Genomic DNA, 22,756 nt, shown 5'->3' on the forward strand with positions numbered 1-22,756 from the left:
TCCCCCTCCCGGCGCGGTTGGGTGGCGCCTCAGCGGGTGGGCAGCGTGGGGCGGGAGGGTGTCCCCTCCGCGCCGTTAAAATAAAACTCTAGTGGCTGGAGTCGGGGGAAAGCGTGAGGGCAGTCGGTGCAGGCGGGTTGCTTCTTATACCCCGGCGGGAGCGCCCAGACAAGCCGAGCTGACTGGACTTTTCTGGCCGGCCCCATTCCCGAGGCTGGGGCAGCTTCGGTTCCGAGCCCGACCGGAGAGGAGCCCGAGTCCCGGCTCCTGGGGGATTCGCTCTCTGCAGACCAGTGGGACCCCGAAACTTGAACGCAATCGCCAGCCCCCTTTTTTGCCTTCCTTTGTCACTTTCCCGGCTTTCTCCCAACGTGTTCTTTTTTTCCTCTTCATTCTCCCCCCGAAGGACACAAAAGTGGCTTCCGCGGAAAGATTTGGAGGCGGTGAGAGCTTTTCTCTCCGGAGAGCGACTGTGTAGAAAGGATTTTTGGGAAGCCGGTTTTTAACACCTCTGCCCTCCGTCCCCAAAGCCTCTGTGTAACCCTCTGAGGAGAAAAGCCCATAGCTTGAAAGTTCGGGGGCATTTTGTTGGGTTCTATAGGAGAGAGGGGGAGGACCCTGTTCTGGTAGTTTGGCTGGACTAGTGCTGGCCGTTGAAAACCCCGAAGTACATTTCCGTGTGGAACTTTTGCAGATATATATTTTTAGATTTTTAAATACCAGATAAAAAATATATGCCTTCTATATATCTCCTGACGACCTGCCCCTGACAGCGCGATGTACAATACAGTGTGGAGTATGGACCGCGATGACGCAGACTGGAGGGAGGTGATGATGCCCTATTCGACAGAACTGATATTTTATATTGAAATGGATCCTCCAGGTACTTGGGAGAAAAAAAAAATCTCGTGATGGGTCTGATTTGTATTTACCAAGAGCTTGGTGATGTTTTCAGGGCAGAAGTATTGCTGGATGCGCTAGGTTCGGGATGAGGGGAAGATTTGCAGTTACAGCTGCGGTAAAACTGCTTCTGGTTTACACGTTTAAAGTTTGCAGTTAGGACCCTGAACCTATTGTCCTGCGAAGGTGGGGGTGGGGGCTGGAAGTGGGGGTGGGAGGAGAGACTCCTTTTTAAAATGATCATTATTTTTTTACTTTGCCTTTTCATGTCGTTCAGGTTTTTCTTGTGCCCGCCACTTTATTTTTTTCTTTTTCAATTAAAGACTCTTCTACCTGCAAAGGATGTTTTATATCCCGGGATTAAAACCAGTCTTTCACTTTGGGTGAATTCTTGAAAGCTTGTCCTTTCATACATTTGTCTAATTTGGTTCGTTGTGTTTTACCCCGGTTAACTTCTGAAACTGAGTTATGTGATTATTCACTGTAAGACTCCCTTTTTCTCTTGCAGAAACAAATGCTGGTTAGTGATTTTTTTTAGGGATTGGGCGTTCATATTCAGCCATGGTCTCAGTCTGAGGTTTTCCTTCTCAGAAGATAGTCGCTTAGAGAGATCTACGTGCAATATTTTATTACTCTTTAATTTCATGATGATTTAATTTATGGGATAAGGTTTAATGTAACTTGAATTCCTAGAGTAAAAACAAAAAAAAAAACCATAAACGAGGGAACCTTTCTCTTTCCTGTGAATATGTGACATGTACATATGTGTTCCTATACACGTAATGTAAAGTATACATATATAGTACTAGATTTTTATTTTAAAGCTCTGTCTGACGCTATTACAGACATTTTGTGTATTTGGTAGGAAAGGAAAAGGAAGGCAAAATGGAAAAGTTGATTTTTTCTTTTAAAGTCTACCCCATTTTATGATAATTAGCTGTCAGGTTTTATCAAACCCTGTTTGCAATTACAGATGGTGCTTTATGTAATGATTCTGAATAAGTAGAGAGCCTTTGTGACTCCTTGTTTCTGTCGAGGATGAATTCTTTATGTATTTTAAAACGTGTAATGGCTAAGCCTACAGAATAAATGTGTGTCATTGGGGAACCTCGCTTATTATAAGACTGTATTTTTGGAAACGTTTGAAAGGATTTGAGCCATGCAAGTGTGAAGAAGTGTAACTGTCTTATAGAAGGTATGTAGAAATTGTTTCCTGTGTCCTTGCAAACAGTGAATTATCCTGTGTTTTTTTTTTTCAATTAGTCAGAGTGTTAAATGGTGCTGTACTAAAAACTAATATTGAAATAAACCTTTTTCACTCTTGATGATCACTTAGGATTTTTTTCTCTTCCTTCACTTCAGAGCCTTCTTTATTTGCTTTTGTAATTGTGACTGCAATCCAGATGCAGCTTTTCAGTGTTTTGTAAAGTTTGTAAGATTTGCCACCCATCTATTGTGTCTTTTCCCCTTTGTTTCCCCCTAATGGTAAAGCATATTAGATACATTTGTCATACATATGGATAGAAATTTAGTACATCACTGGTACTTTTATTGTAAAAACTAAGGTTAATAATTCTAGATTCCTGTTGTAAGAATTATATATTCAAACTGCCTTAGAATTATACTGCATTACATAGTATCTTGCCTTGCAGACATACAAAGGGAATTTGTTGGGTGGGAGGTGAGTAGGGAGGAGGGGACAAAATGAAGAATGCATTTATGGTTGAAATATATTAGCCTAGTAGAAAACTACTGGCCAAGTTGAGTTGAGTTGTCCAAAAATAATTTTAAGAAAAGTTGACTGTTATAACTATATGGAGATGTGGGTCTTATAAGGTTGTATAGAAAATTATGATCCAAACTTTATTTTCCATGGAAATAAACTTTTGAGCTTAAAATGTTCATCCTTGAATGAAATTGTGTGTACTGAGATTCTGTTGAGAATACTGAAAGGATACATATGCTGTTCTTTATTACCCCTTTTGTAGCTTTAATGTAGAATATGGTTAGTTATTCCTAACAGCTTTTTAAAAAGGAAGCACCCTTGAGTATGATGAAACGTTGCCTATGAAGTGAATGGTTTTTCATGGAAATAGTGTGAATGTCAACCTTGTTTTATGTGATAAATTAAGTTTTCAAAATATTTAAAACTGTATCATTAGTGAAGCGGTTGTAGCATGTTTTGTAGGTTTTTCCTAGCTCCCATCCCACATCAAGCTCATAATTATTTGCTTCCTGGACTGCTGTGATAGTGTACTAACTGCTCTCCCATTTCTATCCTGTTCAAGCCACAGTAATGTTAAGAGAATCATCTGATGACTTATCTTACAATGATAAATCTTCCAATGGGTTTAAAAACCTCCCACTGGCTTCCCTTTGCCTACAAACAAAACAAAACAAAACAAAACAAAACAAAACAACCAATAAATAAAAAAAAATCCCCCGATTGCTTACCCTGTCATATAAGTCCCTCTAATTTTTGCTTCCAACTTAATTTTCTAGTTAATTCTCCTCCTGGAGTGCATCATAAATTCTATAGAAGCAATTTTGTGTTTGCTGTTCCTTGAATGTATGCTTTTTTCCCTCTTCCTGGGATGTCTTTCACTCGCAATAGTCACATGTTGAAATCTCATATGTATGTGTTTTTAGGACCCAGGTCAGACGCCTTCATTGTCAGAATATGTTCTCTAAACCCTTCTGTTAAAAGTTATCCCTCCTTCCTCTTGCCTCCCTCTTCTAGCACTTTTTCTTCTTCTTCTTTTTTTTTTTCTGAGGCAGAGTCTCACTCTGTTGCCCAGGCTGGAGTGCAGTGGCACGATCTTGGCTTACTGCAACTTCTGCCTCCTGAGTTGAAGCGATTCTCCTGCCTCAGCCTCCCAAGTAGCTGGGATTATAGGCATGTACCACCACACCAGCTAATTTTTGTATTTTTAGTAGAGACAGGGTTTCACCAGGCTGGTCTGAAACTCCTGACCTCAGGTGATCTGCCTGCCTCAGCCTCCCAAGGTGCTGGGATTACAGGCGTGAGACACCGCGCCCGGCTTACTCTTCTAGCACTTCTCAGATGAAATTTTTTCCATTCTGTCTAGAGAAGCTACTGTACTATTTATGTGTACTTCTCCCTATGAAATTGGCTTCCCACCTCGTCATGATCTTCTTAACTTGCTCAGGGTCTTGCAAGTAGTAGACAATTTAGTCAGTATATGTTGAATTAATAAATAAGGAGCATTGTTTCCTTCTAGTCTTTAGGTGCATTTCTACTTAAGGTCCTTGCCCAATTCATTGCTTGGCTATTGTAGTAGCCTAGGGCTAAATAACTTTTGAATTAGACATTTGTTGACTTAGGGCCCTTAACTGTAATGGTGCCAATATTTTTATATTTTTTTCATCTTTATTTTATTTTCAAGACAGAGTCTCGCTGTGTTGCTCAGTTTGGAGTGCAGTGGCGCCATCTCGGCTCACTGCAACCTCCGCATCCCGGGTTCAAAGGATTCTTGTCCCTTAGCCTACCGAGTAGCTGGGACTACACAGGCACATGCTACCATGCCTGGCTAATTTTTGTATTTTTAGTAGAAATGGGGTTTTTCCGTGTTGGTCAGGCTGGTCCTGAACTCCTTGCCTCAAGTGATCTGCCCACCTCGGACTCCCAATGTGCTGGGATTATAGACGTGAGCCACCACGCCTAGCCTTTCATCTTAATTTTAGACTGAGCCATAAATGCAAAATTTTATCTATTATTGCTTCTAGTGGCCTCAAAAACTATTTTTCAAAGATGTTTCCCTCTAGCCTATCTTTTCAATAACTAACATTATTATGCATCCTGAAGGTTCCTAATAACTGCGTGGATTGGTGTATCTACAGTCACAGTAATGTGAAAGTTGAATCCAAATGGGAGTTTAGTATCTTAATGTTTGTGTATTTCCTGGCAGCAGTAGATATACTGAACTGTTTAGGTGAAACATAAAACTTTTTATTGTTGGCTAGGTGTGGTGGCTCATGCCTGTGATCCCAGTGTGCTTTGGAAGCCCAAAGCAGGAGGATCGTTTGAGGCCAGGAGGTCTAGATCAGAATAGCTTTGTAAAGATGCCATTTCTACAAAACAACAACAAAACTTTTGTGTAGAAATGTTAAGATTGTAGAACAGAGAATCGCCTATAAGCATCCTGGTTAGTCTTGCTATGAATTCGGGAATTGGGATTATTCTGTAGCAAAGCTGGATAGAGGCCTCTCAAAGAGCCTCACCTTTGGTCCTTTGAGGATTTCCTATACACAACTGATTATAACTCATGCACAAAGGTTGTAGCTAGTGGTCTGTTAGGTTAGCACTTTAGTTTTGACATTGTTATTGTTTTCATTTTAGGAAAATGTAATAACTTCCTTTTTAAATTAATAGACAATTTTTTAAATTGTTGGCTTTTCTTTTTGTTCTTATCAAGACAAACTTCTGAAATTATCTTTTTTTTTTTGGAAGACAGGGTCTCAGCTTTGTTGCTCAGGCTAGAGTACAGTGGCATGATCATGGCTCACTGCAGCCTCGACCTCCTGAGCTCAAATGATCCTTCCACCTCAGCCTCCCTAGTAGATGGCACTATAGGTGCTTGCCACCACACCCAGCTAAAGATTTAAAAGTTATTTTTTGGTAGAGACAGGGTTTTGCCATGTTGCCTAGGCTGGCCTTGAACTGCTGGGCTCAAGTGATCTGTCTGCCTCAGCCTCCCGAAATGCTGGGATTACGGGCATAAGCCACCACGCCCAGCCTGAAATTATCTTTAGGGCAGCAACATCTCTTCCACAGATAATTAGAAAATGAAAAGTTCTGTATGGCAAAACATGAATATAGGAAAGTCTAGAAAAGTGGTTTTTAATTTTTTTTGGTCTCAGTACCCCTTTTATTTATTTATTTATTTATTTATTTATTTATTTATTTATTTTTTGAGACAGAGTCTCGCTCTGTCGCCCAGGCTGGAGTGCAGTGGCCGGATCTCAGCTCACTGCAAGCTCCGCCTCCCGGGTTTACGCCATTCTCCTGCCTCAGCCTCCCAAGTAGCTGGACTACAGGCGCCCGCCACCTCGCCCGGCTAGTTTTTTGTATTTTTAGTAGAGATGGGGTTTCACTGTGTTAGTCAGGATGGTCTTGATCTCCTGACCTCGTGATCCGCCTGTCTCGGCCTCCCAAAGTGCCGGGATTACAGGCTTGAGCCACCGCGCCCGGCCCAGTACCCCTTTTAGACTTAAAAAATTAGAAGACCTCAAAGGCCTTCTCTTTAAGTGGATTATATCTATTGATATTTGTTTTTTTTTTTTTTTTTTTTTTTTTTTTGAGGCGGAGTCTCGCTCTGTCGCCCGGACTGGAGTGCAGTGGCCGGATCTCAGCTCACTGCAAGCTCCGCCTCCCGGGTTTACGCCATTCTCCTGCCTCAGCCTCCCGAGTAGCTGGGACTACAAGCGCCCGCCACCTCGCCCGGCTAGTTTTTGTATTTTTAGTAGAGACGGGTTTCACCGTGTTAGCCAGGATGGTCTCGATCTCCTGACCTCGTGATCCGCCCGTCTCGGCCTCCCAAAGTGCTGGGATTACAGGCTTGAGCCACCGCGCCAGGCCTGATATTTGTAGTATTAGAATAAAACTGCGATTAAAATATATTTAATTCATTAAAAAATAATAAAGCATTATACATGTGGCTTTTTTTTTTTTTTTTTGAGACAGGGTCTTGCTTTGTTGTTCAGGCTGGTCTTGAACTCCTGGGCTCAAGTGATCCTTCTGCCTCAGCATCCCCCTGCGCCACCATGCCTGGCAAACATATTTTAGCATAACTTTTCTAAATGAAAAAATAACTATATTTTCTAAAAGCAAAAATAATTAGTGGGAAGAATGGCATTGACATCTTTACTATCCAGCTTCATAGAAGACTTTTTTGGGTTTGTTTTTTTGAGACACGGTCTCACTCTTTGGCCCGGATTGGAGTGCAGTGGCGTGATCTCAGCTCACCGCAACCTCCATCTCCCAGGCTCACGCAATTCTCCTGCCTCAGCCTCCTGAGTAGCTGGGATTATAGGCGCCCACCACCACGCCCAGCTAATTTTTGTATTTTTAGTAGAGACGGGGTTTTATCATGTTAGCCAGGCTGGTCTTGGAACTCCTGACCTCAAATGATCCACCTCCCAAAGTGCTGGGATTACAGGTATGAGCCACTGTGCCTGGCCAATAGAAGACATTTAAATTCCCATGTCTGCTCCTGCATTGAGTCTATTGAGATATTACAGGTTATAACCTCTGGAAAACTCCACTGTACAGTTGTAAGAGAATGAGAATGAAAATGGCAAATAATGTCTTAGTGATGCTATGAAAATAGTTCTGACCTCTTGGACCCTCTGAAGGGTCTTGGAAACTCTGGATCACATTTTGAGACCTACTAGTCTAGAAGTTAGACTACATAGTTTGGTGGACAACCTGGTGAAGTATCTTCTGACTTTGAAGCCAGACACAAAGGTTGTTTTGAAGAAGCTTATTTGCTTACCCTGACATACTTGGTATTTTCAACCTGGCACAATTTAGATTAAGTAACATTTTGGTGGAAAACTAGTACATTAGCCCTATGGTTGGGGAACATACCTGCTGAGAGCTACATTGAAGAAATAGGTCATCTGCCACTTTATGATCCTTACTATTAACAGGTTAAGCAGCCTTCTGTGGTTGAATTTTTATTTTTAGCCCTGCACATTTGGATTCATCTTATATAAAGACTTCTCCTGTGTGTAGTAATATGTTTCTTTTATGATCTAGTTGTTAGTTTTTAATGATATTGTTGTTTGGGACAAATGCTTATATAATCAAATGATGTAAAAGCTATGCCAGTTATTTGTCTTATTGAAAAGGATTAGTCATTGCTTTCATTTAATATAATGTATAGTGTATCCAACTATGTTTCACTAGAAGTATGGTGATTCTCTCATTTGATAATGCTTTTAAAATTTATTCTCGTTTTGATGCTGAATGCTTTTTTTTTTTTTTGAGACGAAGTCTCGCTTTTGTCCCCCAGTCTGGAGTGCAATGATGCGATATCTGCTCACTGCAACCTCTGACTCGCAGGTTCAAGCAATTCTCCTGCCTCAGCCTCCCGAGTAGCTGGGATTACAGGTGCTTACCACCACGCCCAGCTAATTTTTTGTAATTTAAGTAGAGATGGGGTTTCACCATGTTGGCCAGGCTGGTCTCGAACTCCTGACCTCAGGTGATCCACCCGTCTCGGCCTCCCAGAGTGCTGGGATTACAGGTGTGAGCCACTGTGCCCGGCTTTTTTTTTTTTTTTTTTTTTTTTTTTTTGAGACGAAGTTTCACCCTTGTTGTCCAGGCTGGAGTGCAATGGCGTGATCTCGGCTCACTGCAACCTCTGCCTCCTGGGTTCCAGCGATTCTCTTGACTCAGGCTCCCGAGTAGCTGGGATTACAGGCACGTGCCACCATGCCCAACTAATTTTGTATTTTTAGTAGAGATGGGGTTTCTCCATGTTGGTCAAGCTGGTCTCGAACTCCCGACCTCAGGTGTTCCGCCTGCCTGGGCCTTCCAAAGTGCTGGGATTACAGGTGTGAGCCACTGTGTCCAGCTGATGCTGAATACTTTTATATTTTTCTTAGAATGTAGAAAAGATAGGACGTGTTTATGATTGCCATATTTAACAAGGTAGGTAGAAAAATATAAATGTATCTATGTGATATGATATAACTTTTTATTGGTATTAAAGAGGGAGACATCCTGAGTATAGTAGAAAGAAAACAGGCTTTGGAAATAGATGACATAGATTACAAAACCAGCCTTGCTTCTTATCCTGCCCAGTGTTATATGGGTACTACTTTAACCTCTCTGTGCATCTATTTTCTGTAAAATTGAACTAATACCTACCTTTGCAGACTTGTGGGGATTAAATGTACCATATCAATATCTGGTACAGTATTTGACATATAGTGTGTGCCCAATAAGGGTAGTTTGTATTTAGAGCTTCTTATTGATAACATATAATTATCCCATATCTACCTGTTTGTGTACTCTTGCAGTCAAAACCTTTGAGCTATTTTGCCCCATTCTTTTCTTCCTTCCCAGTGTTTACTGGGGCCACATTTTATCCATTTTGTTTTTTGGAAGTGTTCTCTAGGGTCTTTTCTAGTTATAACATTTCACGAGTCTATGGAAATGTCAACCCAAGTCATCTTTTCCTTTTAGTTTCTATTGCCTCTTGTCCAGTTCCTCAATACCTCACCTTAGAAATGATTTGTAATGAAGGTAATAGTTGCTAACATTTGTTGAACAATTATTATAGTCCAAGTACTATGTTAAATGATTTTATATGTATTCTTTTAGCCACACAACAACCTTATAAAATTGGCGCTGTTATTATCCCACTCTACAGACAGGAAACAGACTTAGGTTTAGTAACTTACCAAGTAGCAGAGCAGGTCTGTCTGCCTAACTAAAGCCCGGGTTCTTAACCAGTACATCCTAACTGGTTGCTCTGTTTCTGATTTTCTTCTTCCCCTCACTGTAAGTTTGTCCTGAATTCTTCAGCCAGGTTAGTTCTACTGAAATGTTATTTTCATTGTTTTACTGTTCTTCTAAAAAATAATCAGCAGCTCTTAATTTCTTTTAAGTAGAGATCATATTCTTAAACTTTAGTAATATGGCACCAACTTATATATTTATAACTTATTACTAATTTTCTATTGATACTTACAGTCGAGTTCCTTCTAACCCTATACCCTGATCGCTCATTCCTATCTCAAGTTTTTGCTTAACCTGCTTCCTATGTAGAATATGCCCCTCCCACCCCCATCTTTAAATCAAGATCCTGTCTGAGTCCCCCTTTCTTCTTAAAACTTTCTCCAAAAATTCTAGCACTGTACCCCTTTATATGTAGGGCTATCTCTGTTATTTTGACATGGAATCATGTGTTATATTATGATACTTAATTGTTTCATAAATATAATTCACCTCCCTAACCAGATAAATTTCTTGAGGCCAGGGCGTTGTATTTCCATCGTATCTTTTTTCTTTTCTTTTTTTTTTTTTGAGACAGGGTCTCATTTTGTCACTGAGGGGTGCAGTGGCTCACTGCAGCCTAAACTCTTGGGCACAGGTGATCCTCCCACCTCAGCCTCCTGATTAACTGGGACTACAGACATGTGCCATCATGCCCAGCTTGTATCTTCTTTCCCTAAACATCCAGTGCCCAAGTATTTTGTTAAATTTTAGGCCCATGGATCCAACTAGCTTTATTTTGTGACTTAAGCTTTAAAATGTTAATATTATTTATTATCAGCAATGTGACATCTAAACGTATGAAGATAATTGGCTGGGCACTTATTGTAACAAAGGGAATAATGAAAAGAAATGCAATAGTTAATGTTATTAGCAAAATTTATATGGTTTTGAGTAAAAGTTGTTTTTTAAACTTTGAGCAATTAGAAATGAGCAGGCAGGTCACGGTGGCTCACACCTGTAATCCCAGCACATTGAGGTGCCGAGGCGGGTGGATCACTTGAGATCAGGAGTTCGAGACCAGCCTGGCCAACATGGTGAAACCCCATCTCTACTAAAAAGAAAAAAATTAGCCAGGCATGGTGGCGCGCGCCTGTAGTCCCAGCTACTCAGGAGGCTGAGGCAGGAGAATCGCTTGAACCCTGGAGGCAGAGGTAGCAAGCTGAGATCGTGCCATTGCACTCCAGTCTGGGCGTCAGAGCGAGACTCTATCTCAAAAAAGAAATGAGTAATAAGTTTTTCACAGTGTATTAGGTTAGTTTTACATAGCACAGGGCCAAATGGAGAGTTTTAAGTTATCCAGTGTGTTGTTATACCAATTAATTTTACCATGTGTAAGACTTGACTTTTAACAAGGTAAAGTGAGCCAGCAAGCCTTATTAAAGATCAGTTTCCACATTGCTTGCCCATATATGTTGTATGTATTGTTCCTTGTGCATATTTGTAAATTCACATAAAGTAAAAGGATTATCTCATTGTTATCTTTCTTTTTTTTTTTTTGAGACAGGGTCTTGCTCTGTTGCCTAGGCTGGAGTGCAGTGGCATGATGACAGCTTATGGCAGCCTTCCCACCTCAGCCTCCCAAGTATTTGGGGCTACAGGCATGCACCACCACACCTGGCTGATTTTTAAAGTTCATTATTTTAATAAAAGAGACAGTAGACTATGTCCAGCCTGCCAAATCATACCATTTTGCATGTCCCATATCAGTATGAAAACTGCCCTATGACTTGGTATTGATGAACCAACACAAAACCAAAGTTAATACCATCTACCCTTATCCATACTTGGACTTCCTGTCTCATGTTCTGTTTGTGGGCCAGATTACCTGTCCTTACCTGAGGATATGCAACAACAAATCCAGAGCATGCAGCTGTGTAATCTTAAATATTGTGATAGTTTTTATTTATTAACTATTTATTTTTAAATATTTATTATTTTTTTAAATAGAGATAGAGTTTTTCCAGGTTGCCCAGGCTGGTTTCGAACTCCTGGGCTCAAGCAATCCTTCCACCTCAGCCTTCCAAAATGCTGGGATTACAGGTGTGAGCCACCGTGCCCAGCCAGTATTTGTTTTTAAACTTAAGAAAAATTCAGTTATGAATCAAAATTAAAAATCTGAATGAAAATTGCTTTGAAAAAGGTCTTGCTGAAAGGAATTGTTGTGCTGGAAACATATTGCTTTAGATTCTGTTCTTACATATGTATTAGGCTTTTCTTTTCCATAGAGGATAGAGTGACCTTTCTACAACAGGGTCACTCAATATGGTCTAATTTATGTTGAACTTCTAATAGACATTTATAGAATTAGCCACAACCTTTTTTCCTGATGTTCTGGGACATATTTTATAAAACATTTAATTCATATTTTTTCAGCTGTAAGCAACAAAACTAATTCAAAATGGCTTTAAAAATAATAAATTTTATCTTCTCATTTAATAGAGTTAGTTGATTTCAGGAGTTCAACAGTGTCAGTAAAAACACCATATTTTGCTTAGCCATATATTGCCCAATTCTGCCATCCTTGGGACTGGCTTCATCCTCAGGCTAGTAGCAGAATGGTTGCAGTGATTCCAGGCATCATATCCATAAACAACAACTTCTAAAAGAAGAGGAAAAATATCTCTTCCCGTGCCACTGTTTTTGGATAGAGGAAACTTTCTTCAAAAACCTCTAGCAAACTTCTTTCCCATTTTTTTTTTGTCCAGAATTGGGTCATAGGCTAGTTCCTGAACCAGTCACCAGTAAATACCCTTAGGTTAATCACATTTCTCAATCTGGAATGGTGTTGGCTTCTACTGAGGTATATAGTTGTATTGGGGAGAGATTCTGTTAAAAAGGAAGAGGGAGAGAATTAATGCTAGGAAATTAATTTGGAAAACCATAACTCTCTTCAATGTTACTGTCTTTGTCAATAAACAGTGTTAGTAAGTTACTTTTTACTTTTTCAGAGTTAAAATCTAGCTGTGGGAAATGCATTTTCATTTTCTGTTTTTTTTTGAGATGGAGTCTTGCTCTGTCGCCAGGCTGGAATCCAGTGGCGCAATTTCAGCTCACTGCAACCTCCACCTCCCTGGTTCGAGCAATTCTCTTGCCTCAGCCTCCTGATTAGCTGGGATTACAGGCACCCACCAACATGTCTGGCTAATTTTTTTATTTTTAGTAGAGATGCGGTTTCACCATGTTGGTCAGGATGGTCTCGATCTCTTGACATTGTAATCGACCCACCTTGACCTCCCAAAGTGCTGGGATTACAGGCGTAAGCCACTGTGCCCAGCCACATTTTCATTTTCTAAGTTGGACTTCATATTAACTTCATTGAGTTAACATAAGGTAGACCTTTTTCTGTCTTGTTGGTTGCTTACTAGAAGATAAGGAAGCTAACATTTGTGGTTGACAGTTAACTAATTTGAGGAATATAGGCATTGGAATAGAGTGTTAGTATAGCAAGTAAATGAGTGTAAGAGAACATTTTGCAAAACTGTACATTTAAAATTCGAAAGTTCAGTAAATTAAGTAAACTTGGGACCTATGGAATGATTTATGATAGAAAGCTAACCTGAAAAATTAGGAGCCGTCAAGCGTGGGTAACATGGAGAAACCCCGTCTTTACAAAAAATACAAAAATTAGCTGTGCATGGTAGTGCACTCTTATAGTCCCAGCTACTTGGGAGGTTGAGGTAGGAGGATCACTTGAGCCCTGGAGGTCGAGGCTGCACTGAGCTGTGATTATACCACCGCACTCCAGCCTGGGTGACAGGGCAAGACCCTGTCTCAAAAAAAAAAAAAAAAAAAAAAAAGGCCAGGCGCGGTGGCTCAAGCCTGTAATCCCAGCACTTTGGGAGGCCGAGATGGGCGGATCACGAGGTCAGGAGATCGAGACCATCCTGGCTAACACAGTGAAACCCCATCTCTACTAAAAAAATACAAAAAACTAGCCGGGCGAGGTGGCGGGCGCCTGTAGTCCCAGCTACTTGGGAGGCTGAGGCAGGAGAATGGCGTAAACCCGGGAGGCGGAGCTTGCAGTGAGCTGAGATCCGGCCACTGCACTCCAGCCTGGGCGACAGAGCGAGACTCCGTCTCAACAAAAAAAAAAAAAAAAAAGGAGTTGGGTACAGTGGCATGTACCTGTAGTCTCAGCTACTTGCAAGGCCAAGATGGGAGTTTTGCTTGAAACCAACTTGGGCAACATAGTGAGATTATCTCAAAAAAAAAAAAAAAAAGCTTGGAATACTACTTTAAAGTAACCTATCGATTATATTTTCAGTTAAAATGTATGGTGTGCCTAAGTATTGATTTTTCTCAGTATGTTGGAAATCTAGAGGCAGTATAGTGGAGTAAAAAGAGAGGAGTCTCTGGAATCAGAATGCCTGAGTTCAGATTGTGCCTCTGCCACTTCTTAACATGTGTCCTTTGGCAATTTACTTATCTTTTCTATGTTGTGGTTTCCTCACCCAAAAAGTAGGGTGATAATGGTCATTCAATAGGGTTATGAGGATTTAGGAGATTAATAACTGTCAAGTACTTAGTGTGGTACTTGGAACATAGTAAACACCTGTAAATTTTTTTGTTTGTGTGTTAATTCATGTTTTTCAACAAATATTTGACTGCCAGGCACTATTCTAAGTGTAGTAGCGAACAAAACAGCAAAAATGCTTCATGAACTCTACATTTCTAAGGGAGTGAAGAGAGCAGAGAATAAACAAATTCATAAGTAAAATACATAGTGATGGTGATAAATGCTGTGGAGAAAGAAACAGAGGATAAAAATAGAGTACAGGATGAGAGATCTGCTATTTTAAATAGGAGGCCAGGGAGGGCCTAACCTAAAGGAATGAGGGAGCAGGTCATACGGAAATAACAGGTGTGAGGATGGGGGTTCCAGGTAGAGGATATCAGATGACCTACCCTGAGGCAGGAGCATCTCTGTGATATATTCAGGGATCATCTAGGAGGCCAGTGTGACTAGAATGGAATGAGGGGAAAGTAGTAAAAAAAGAAGACAAGTGGCCAGGCTTGGTGGCTAATGCCTGTAATCCCGGCACTTTGAGAAGTTGAGGTGGGCAGATCACCTGAGGTCAGGAGTTTGAGACCAGCCTGGCCAACGTGACAAAACCCTTTATCTACTAATACAAAAATTAGCTTGGTGTGGTGTTGGGCACCCATAATCTCAGGTACTTGGGAGGCTGAGACAGGGAACCTGGGAGGCAGAGGTTGCAGTGAGCTGAGATTGTGCCACTGCACTCCAGCCTGGGTGGCAGAGCGAGACTCCATCTCAAAAAAAAAAAAAAAAAAAAGAAGTAATGGTATGGGTGGTGAGGCTTTGCCACCATGTATGCCATTGTAAGCCATTGTAAGAATTTTGGCTTTTAAAACTTGTATGAGATGAGAAGCCATCAGAGTATATTGAACAGTGATGTACTATGATTCTTGGCTTAAAGAATCATTCTGGCTGCTGGTGGAAAGAGGGAAAGGTGGAATTAGAGAAACTGGCTAGGAGGCTATTGCAGCAATCAAGCTGAGGGATGATGGTGGCTTGGACAAGGGTAGAAGCTGTGAGATTGTAAAAAGTGGCTGTGTTCCGAATGTTACTAGTTATATAGCTTGTCATTTCCAAACTGACTTAGTCACTTTATTTTCTAATTTCTTAGCTTTGTATTTCTCCATATGCTATATATGCTTTAATAATTAATAAGTTTAACTTTTAAAATAATGCCAAAGCTATTTATATATATTTTGATGTATTTTTCTGTGTGGGTTTTTTTTTTTATTTTTTATTTTTTGTGACTGGGTCTTGCTCTGTTGCCCAGGCTGGAGTGCAGTGGCATCAACAGCTAACTGTAGCCTTGACCTCCTGGGCTCAAGTGGTCCTCCCACCTTAGCCTTCTGAGTAGCTGGGACTGACTACAGGCGTGCACTACCACACCTGGCTAACTAAAACAAATTTTTTTTTTGTAGAGACAGGATCTTGCTGTGTTGTCCAGACTGGCCTTGAACTCCTGGCCTCAGGCACTTCCCTTACTCTGGCCTCGCAAGTCCTGGGGTTACAGGCCTGAGCCATTAAGCCTGGCCTATTTCTCTCTCTCTCTCTCTCTTTCTTTCTCTCTCTCTTTCTCTCTCTCTCTCTCTATGTCTGTCTCTCTCTTTCTCTCCTTTCTTTTCTTTCTTTCTTCTTTCTCAGGTTTCACTCTGTTGCCCAGGCTGGAGTGCAGTGGCATGATCTTGGTTCACTGCAGCCTCAACCTCCCAAGCTCAAGCAATCCTCCTACCTCAGCCTCCCGAGTAGCTGGGACTACAAGTGTGTGCCACCATGCCCAGCTAATTTTTCTCTTTTGAAGTGTTAAGTGATTCAGATCTCTGACATCCAGTTGCCAAGCAATAGTGTATGTGGCCTTGGTTGTTTGATGAAAACTTGCTCATGAGTTACTTTTTAAGTAAACATTAGTTGATAAATTTAGATTGTACTATGATTTACTTTTTTTTTTTTTTGGAGACAGGATCTTGCTGTCACCTAGACTGGAGTGCAGTGGCACAAACATGACTCACTGTAGCCTTGACCTCCTGGGCTCAAGTGATCCTCCTACCCCAGCCTCCTGAGTAGCTAGGACTATAGGTGTGTGCCACCATACCTGGCTAATTTTTTGACTTTTTTGTTGGGATGAGGTCTTACTGTGTTGCCCATGCTGGTCTTGAACTCCTGAGCTCAAATGGTCCTCCTGCCTTGGCCTCCCGAAATGCTGGGATTATAGATGTGAGCCACCACACCCAGCCAATTTACTTTCAGAAGTAACTTTGGAAAAGAAAATTTCCTGATATTCTTAGTTTTTTTTTTTTTTGAGACGGAGTCTCGCTCTGTCACCCAGGCTGGAGTGCAGTGGCCGGATCTCGGCTCACTGCAAGCTCCACCTCCCGGGTTTACGCCATTCTTCTGCCTCAGCCTCCCGAGTAGCTGGGACTACAGGCGTCTGCCACCTTGCCCGGCTAGTTTTTTGTATTTTTTGAGACGGGATTTCACCGAGTTAGCCAGGATGGTCTCGATCTCCTGACCTCGTGATCTGCCCATCTCGGCCTCCCGAAGTGCTGGGATTACAGGCTTGAGCCACCGAGCCCGGCCTGTTCTTAGTTTTTTTTGGTGGGCTGTGGAGGGGAGAAGAAACTAAAGAGAACGAAGCCATGCCATACATGTTTCATTTTACTTTATGTGCTGAAGTTCTTGCTTTCTGAGAATAATTAATAAAGATGTATGTTATTTTCTTTTTGTTGTAATGTTTAAGTGCTTGAGTATAGATAGATATTGATATAAAATCGGTAAAGTATCTGTGTTTAAGAGCTCCAGACTCAGGTTGTTGGGATTTCCTATTCTAGCCCTGCCTATTTCTAGTTTGTGACCTTGGACAGTTTTCTAATCTGTATAGCATAGAAAAGAATATTAATCCTACTGTAGGGTTATTGTGAGAACTATATGAAATACTACACATAAGACACTTAGGGCAGGTATCTATTGTTCTTGTTATTTTATTTATTTATTTAAAACAAAAATTGTTTTTTATTTTGAGGTGGAGTCTCGCTCTGTCACCCAGGCTGGAGTGCAGTGGTGTGATCTCTGCTCACTGCAACCTCTGCCTCCTGGGTTCAAGTGATTCTTCTGCGTCACCCTCCCCAGTAGCTGAGACTGCAAAAACATATTTTTAAAAAAGAGATAAGGTCTCCCAGGCTAGCATGCAGTGCCCTGATCATAGCTCACTGCAACCTTGAGCTGGGTTCAAGGGATCCTCCTCCCTCAGCCTCCCAAGTAGCTAAGACTACAAGTATGCACTACCACACCTGGCTACTTTTTTTTATTTTTAATTTTTGTAGAGACGGCATCTCACTATGTTTCCCAGGATGGTCTCAAACTCCTGTCCTCAAGTGATCCTCCTGCCTCAGGCTCCCAAAGCAGTGGGATTATAGGCATGAGCCACTGTGCTTGGCCTATTTTCATTATTATTAATAAAACTGGGATGCTTTGTGGCCCATCTCTGTAGTGTCCCATTCAGAGGAAGAACCAGCCTAATATTCAAATTAAATTGCAAAGTAATTTTTTATTCCATCTTCTCAAAAATGCCAAAGGGGTTTACATTCATAAAGCTGCAATACTACTTAAAATCCTGTTTCTTCATGTTTGGGATGGTTAATCCCAAACTTTCTTCTCTCTTAAAACTTACCAACTCATAACAACTTGAATGGTCTCATTTTTGTGTTTCTTTTGTGACCTTATTCCATGGGTACCTGCCTCCTGTTAAACTCTCTCCTTTGCCTGTGGTGTTATTCTGATCTGTACAGTAAGGGCCAGAAACCAAGAGAGCAAAGAAAAGAAGCTATGAATACTCAAATATAGCAACATTTTCGTTTCTGTCACACTTACCTGTAGTAGAGGATATAACATGCTTTGGCTTTTGGAAAAAAGTCTGTTTAGTTTTAGAAGGACAATGAGGTGATTCAGACCTGTTGCAGGACATTAATTCGGGACTTGGAATTTAGTTTTTCTCCAGATAATCATAAACTATTTAAGAGCTGCTATCATATCTGTCTAACTGGGACTGGTTCCTAGTGTTCAGCCCTTGAAATTTAGTATTGCCAGATAAAATATATGCAGTATGAACCATGCAGTATTATTCATTGTTTATTTGAAATTTAAATTTAACTGGGTGTCCTATATTTTTATTTGCTAAATCTAGCAACCTTAATTTAGAGAGAGGGTGCTGACTAGGCTGTATTTTCTGGTACATTCTCTATGGTGTTTAAGAATACATGTGTAACTTGATGTAGTGGATATGAGGATACTTTCAGTTTTGGTAACAGAAAATCCAACTCAAATTAGTTAAAGGGAATTTGAATTTGAGTTACATAGGCTTATGTAATTGAAAAGACCAAAGGGAGTGAGGGCCCCTGGCATGGTTTGATCAAGGATACAGGCTTTGGCCCTGTTTTTCTATAATTCTCTTGGCTTTACCCTGTATTAGCTTTTTTTTCTCATATGGGCTTCCCCAGTAGTACAAGATGGCTGCCTTTGTATGTTTCCTCATTCCTGGGAGAGAAAGAAGATGTTTCTACAAATACAGTGCAAAAATCCTAAGCTTGACACTAATTGAACCATCTCGTGCTCCAAAGGATCACTGTCTTAAAATCTGGGTAGCTTTCTGTGTCTAGACCAGTGGCTTTTAAACTTGAGTGTGCATTAGAACTACCTGGAGGACTTGTGAAATTACAGATTGCAGCCAGGCACTGTGGCTCATGCCAGTTATCCCAGCACTGTTGGAGGCCAAGGCAGGAGGATTACGTGAGTCCAGGAATTCAAGATCAGCCTGGGCAACATGGTGAAACTCTGTCTCTACCCCAAAAAAAAAAAAAAAAAAAGGCCGGGCGCGGTGGCTCAAGCCTGTAATCCCAGCACTTTGGGAGGCCGAGGCGGGCGGATCACGAGGTCAGGAGATCGAGATCATCCTGGCGAACACTGTGAAACCCCGTCTCTACTAAAAAATACAAAAAACTAGCCGGGCGAGGTGGCGGGCGTCTGTAGTCCCAGCTACTCGGGAGGCTGAGGCAGGAGAATGGCGTGAACCCGGGAGGCGGAGCTTGCAGTGAGCTGAGATCCAGCCACTGCACTCCAGCCCCGGCGACAGAGCAAGACTCCGTCTCAAAAAAAAAAAAAAAAAAAAAAAAAAAAAAAATGAATGAGGCCTGGTAGTGTATGCCTGTAGTCTGAGCTACTTGGGAGTCTGAGATGGGAGGATTGCTTGAGCCTGGGAGGTCAAGGCTGCACTGAGCTGTGATTATGCCGCTGCACTCCAGCCTGGATGACAGAGAAGATGCTATCTCAAAAAACAAAAACACAACACACAAATTGCTAGGTCCTACCCCCAAAATGTCTAGTTGAGTAGGTTAAGTAGACTTGGTTCCAAGAAGTTGTATTTGTAACACATTCCCAGATGTTACTGATTTTGCTGGTCACAAACCACACTTTAAGAACCACTGTTATGTCAAATCAGGGCCTACTCCTGGAGCTGAGGAAGGGGTCAATCCCACTTAAACTTTTTACCAGTGAGGGGAGGGGGTAAGATGTTTGGAAGATAACAACAATGTCCACTGAAGAGAGGACTGCTGTTTTTTTTTTTGCATATCTAGTTTCTCTTTCCTCTTACTTAGGTAAGAACTTCCTGATTTTTCTCTTGGAACCACTCCTCCTTCATTTGGAATGATGTGGCTTGGGTGGTTGGCCTAACCCACTGGTTTAAGGGTGGGCATGTGATCTAGGCCTGGTCAATGAGAGCACTTGTATAGTCACAGTGATCAGCCCAGGAGTGAATAGGGCAGTGATCTTTGTAGTTTAGTCAGTGTATGTTAGTATATGTTGCTATTTACTGTCCTGGCTAGGGATATGAAGATTACATAATCCCTGTCCTCAAGAAGCTCAGACTGTAGTTACGAAAGACGTACCTGTAAATATACCATGCAGCGCTCCTCTTTGTAATTCCCTCTCTTTCTCCTGGCTGTCATCTAAAATATATTTTTATTATATACTGTACTACCACCTTTACAATCCTTAACCATACTTATAATTGTTTAGTGTCTTTAGTCCTCATTAAATTATAAATTCCATCAGGATAAGGACTGAGTCCATAATTAGTTGCTGGATCTTCAATACCTAGCCCTGTCTCTGGCACATAGAAAGTACTCAGTAAATACCGATTGAATGAATGTCGAAGTATAGCAGTAGAAGAATATATAAGCAAGATAGGGAATCATTGGTTTACTGGTGGGGTAGGAGAAGTAACAGCCTGAATAAATGCATAAAGTTATTAAAACACCTTAAGTTTTGTTGAAGACAATGTATGAGATAGGACGCGGTCTGTGCGTGGTGGCTCATGCCTGTAATTCTGGCGTTTTTGGAGGCTGTGGTGGGAGGATCACTTGAGCTCAGGAGTTCAATACCAGCCTGGGCAACATAGTGAGACCCCCATCTCTTTAAAAAAAATCTGGCTGGGTGTGGTGGCATATGACTGTAGTCCCAGCTACTCAGGAGGCTGAGGTGGGAGGATTCCTTGGGCCCAGGAGGCTGCAGCGAACTATGATCGGGCCCCTGCACTCCAGCTTGGGCAACAGAGCATAACCTTGTCTCAAAAAAAAAAAAAAAAAAAAAATTGAGAGATAGGAAGTTGTATTAGATGAATCTGGACCAGTAGGTGGGGTCCAGATCATGAAAGTCCCTGAAGGCTACATTTAGGGGTTGAATTTTTTCCTGCTGACATTTGGGAAGCCATTGACTGATTGGTTTTAAGTAGGGAAGAGAGTACGTTGGCTATAAGGTGAAAAATAGATTGGAGGAGAATAAGATTAAAGAAGGAAAACTGGTTAGGAGGCTATTTCAGTACAGAAGAAAGATGTTGTGAAACCCTAAGGCTAAGATTGTAGCAGTGAGAATGAATAGTAGAGTTGTTTAAAAAGTAGGATTGTTGGGCCTTAGAGGCTATTCTGAGGAAAATGAAGTAATCTAGAATGACTTTTAGTTTTCTGGCTTGGTAGATGGTGGTAGTATAAACCAAGAGAAGCAAGTTGAGGAAGAAGGACAGATTTGGATTATATGGCCTCTTACATAAAAATGAGGGAATGGTGAAATGGCCCAGGTTTTCTCCTTTTGGTGGGATTCTTTTTCTGTTAGGTTTCACTTGGGCAGGAGAGGAGAGTGGCTTCTACTACTTCTAGGTTTGGGGACTAGAGCAAATGATAGTAAATCAGATATTACTGAGTTCATAGGGTGGAGGAGAGGTTATAGTGAGAACTGAATGCTTCCAGGTTTTAGTTGCTAAAGTAATTTTTAGTTTTCAGATGTTTAAGCTGCCTCATCTTTTTTGAAAGCAAGTGTATAAATTATAAGAAAATCAACTCTTAAGATTCATGAATTAGCTTCACTATTGGTGGAGATGTGAATTGCTGCAGCTGTTTTGGAAAGTTTGTCAGTATATAGTAAAATAGCTCTTCTGGGAATCTGTTCTGTAGAAATAAAAGTGTCAACTTATAAAGGTATATGTATGGATATTTTTATAACGTTTCCAATATTTGCTACTAAAAACAGCCTGAATATCCATCAGTAGTAGGTATGGAAGTGTAAACTGTCATGTACCTATGTTGTGGAATATTTTACAACTCAGAGAATGTGTTATAAGTCTGTATGTATTTACTTGGAGGGATGTCTGTGATAGATTGTAGAGTAAGACAAACAAGTTATAAAGAAATGTGTTTAATAAGATCCCATTTTTATAAAAAACAAAAAACAATGTTTCACATTCTTTTTTAGGATTATAGGAACCTGAAGAAAGGTGTAAAGGTGTATTTCATTTCAGGTCCTCTTTCCATGTCTTATCACAGTGAACAAAAGAAAGTCCTTATTTTATGTAGGAGGACATGTGACAATAAATAAGAAGTGAATATATAGTATGTTAGGTGGAGATAAATATTATAGAGAAAACAACTACTGGCTTAAGGGGGATGGAGGACAGAGATGGAATTGCTATTTTATTTTGGGTAGTCAGAGGAGGCCTCACTGATATGGTGACTTAACTTTCTTTTTGTGAAATACAGTACTAAAAGGTGTAGGAAACATAAACATACAGTTTGTTGGCTTCATGTAAATTGAACAGCTACTTAACAACCACCTAGGTAAAGATTTTATAGATGGCCAGCTTCTCAGAGACCCAAAACATGCCCCCACCCTTTTTTTTTTTTGAGACAGGGTCTCACTCTGTCACCCAGGCTGGAATGCAGTGGTGTGATCTCAGCTCACTGCAGTTTCTGCCTCTGGGTTCAAGCAATTCTCATGCCTCAGCCTCCTGAATAGCGGGGATTACAGGCATGCACAGCTACATGCGGCTAATTTTTGTATTTTTAGTAGAGATGTGGTTACAGCTACACGCGGCTAATTTTTGTATTTTTAGTAGAGATGGGGTTTGATCATGTTGGCCAGGCTGGTCTTGAATTCCTAGCCTCGAGTGATCTGCCCGCCTCAGTCTCCCAAAGTACTGGAATTACAGGTGTGAGCACTGCATGGAGCCTAAAACATGCCCTTTTCTAATTATATTCCCTTTCTTACTACCAGAGGTAAGAAGGCGGTGGTGGGGCATGTTTTGGGTCTCTGAGAATCTTTGTGTACATGCTGCCTTGAGAGGAAAAAGTATTGTTAGAAGACTGGTTTGAATTTGGTCTGCTTACCAACTATGTGACATTGAATGGTTGTCATATAAAATGGAAGTAATAATAGTTAATTCACAGGGTTTTAAAATAAAAATTATAGGC

At 41.0% G+C, this 22,756-nt stretch overlaps 1 protein-coding gene across 4 annotated transcripts in view; it reads left to right on the forward strand.

Annotated features, from left to right (window-relative positions):
• PIK3R3 (phosphoinositide-3-kinase regulatory subunit 3) overlaps window positions 1-22,756 on the forward strand; it is a 142,822-nt gene that overhangs the window by 44,293 nt on the left and 75,773 nt on the right. The window contains exon 2 of one of the 4 annotated variants that reach the window (XM_033226582.1): window positions 774-883. The exons of 1 other annotated variant lie outside the window; for it this stretch is intronic. In XM_033226582.1, coding sequence (XP_033082473.1) covers window positions 778-883 — 106 coding nt within the window. In that variant the 5' untranslated portion in view covers window positions 774-777. Of the gene's footprint in view, window positions 1-91; window positions 884-1,167; window positions 2,096-22,756 lie in introns of those variants that run through there. 2 more of the 4 variants (XM_033226581.1, XM_033226584.1) reach the window with 2 other exon arrangements.

Source organism: Trachypithecus francoisi, unplaced genomic scaffold (genome assembly GCF_009764315.1).
Source record: "Trachypithecus francoisi isolate TF-2019V2 unplaced genomic scaffold, Tfra_2.0 Lachesis_group12, whole genome shotgun sequence".
In the NCBI taxonomy this organism is placed as follows: Eukaryota; Metazoa; Chordata; class Mammalia; order Primates; family Cercopithecidae; genus Trachypithecus; species Trachypithecus francoisi.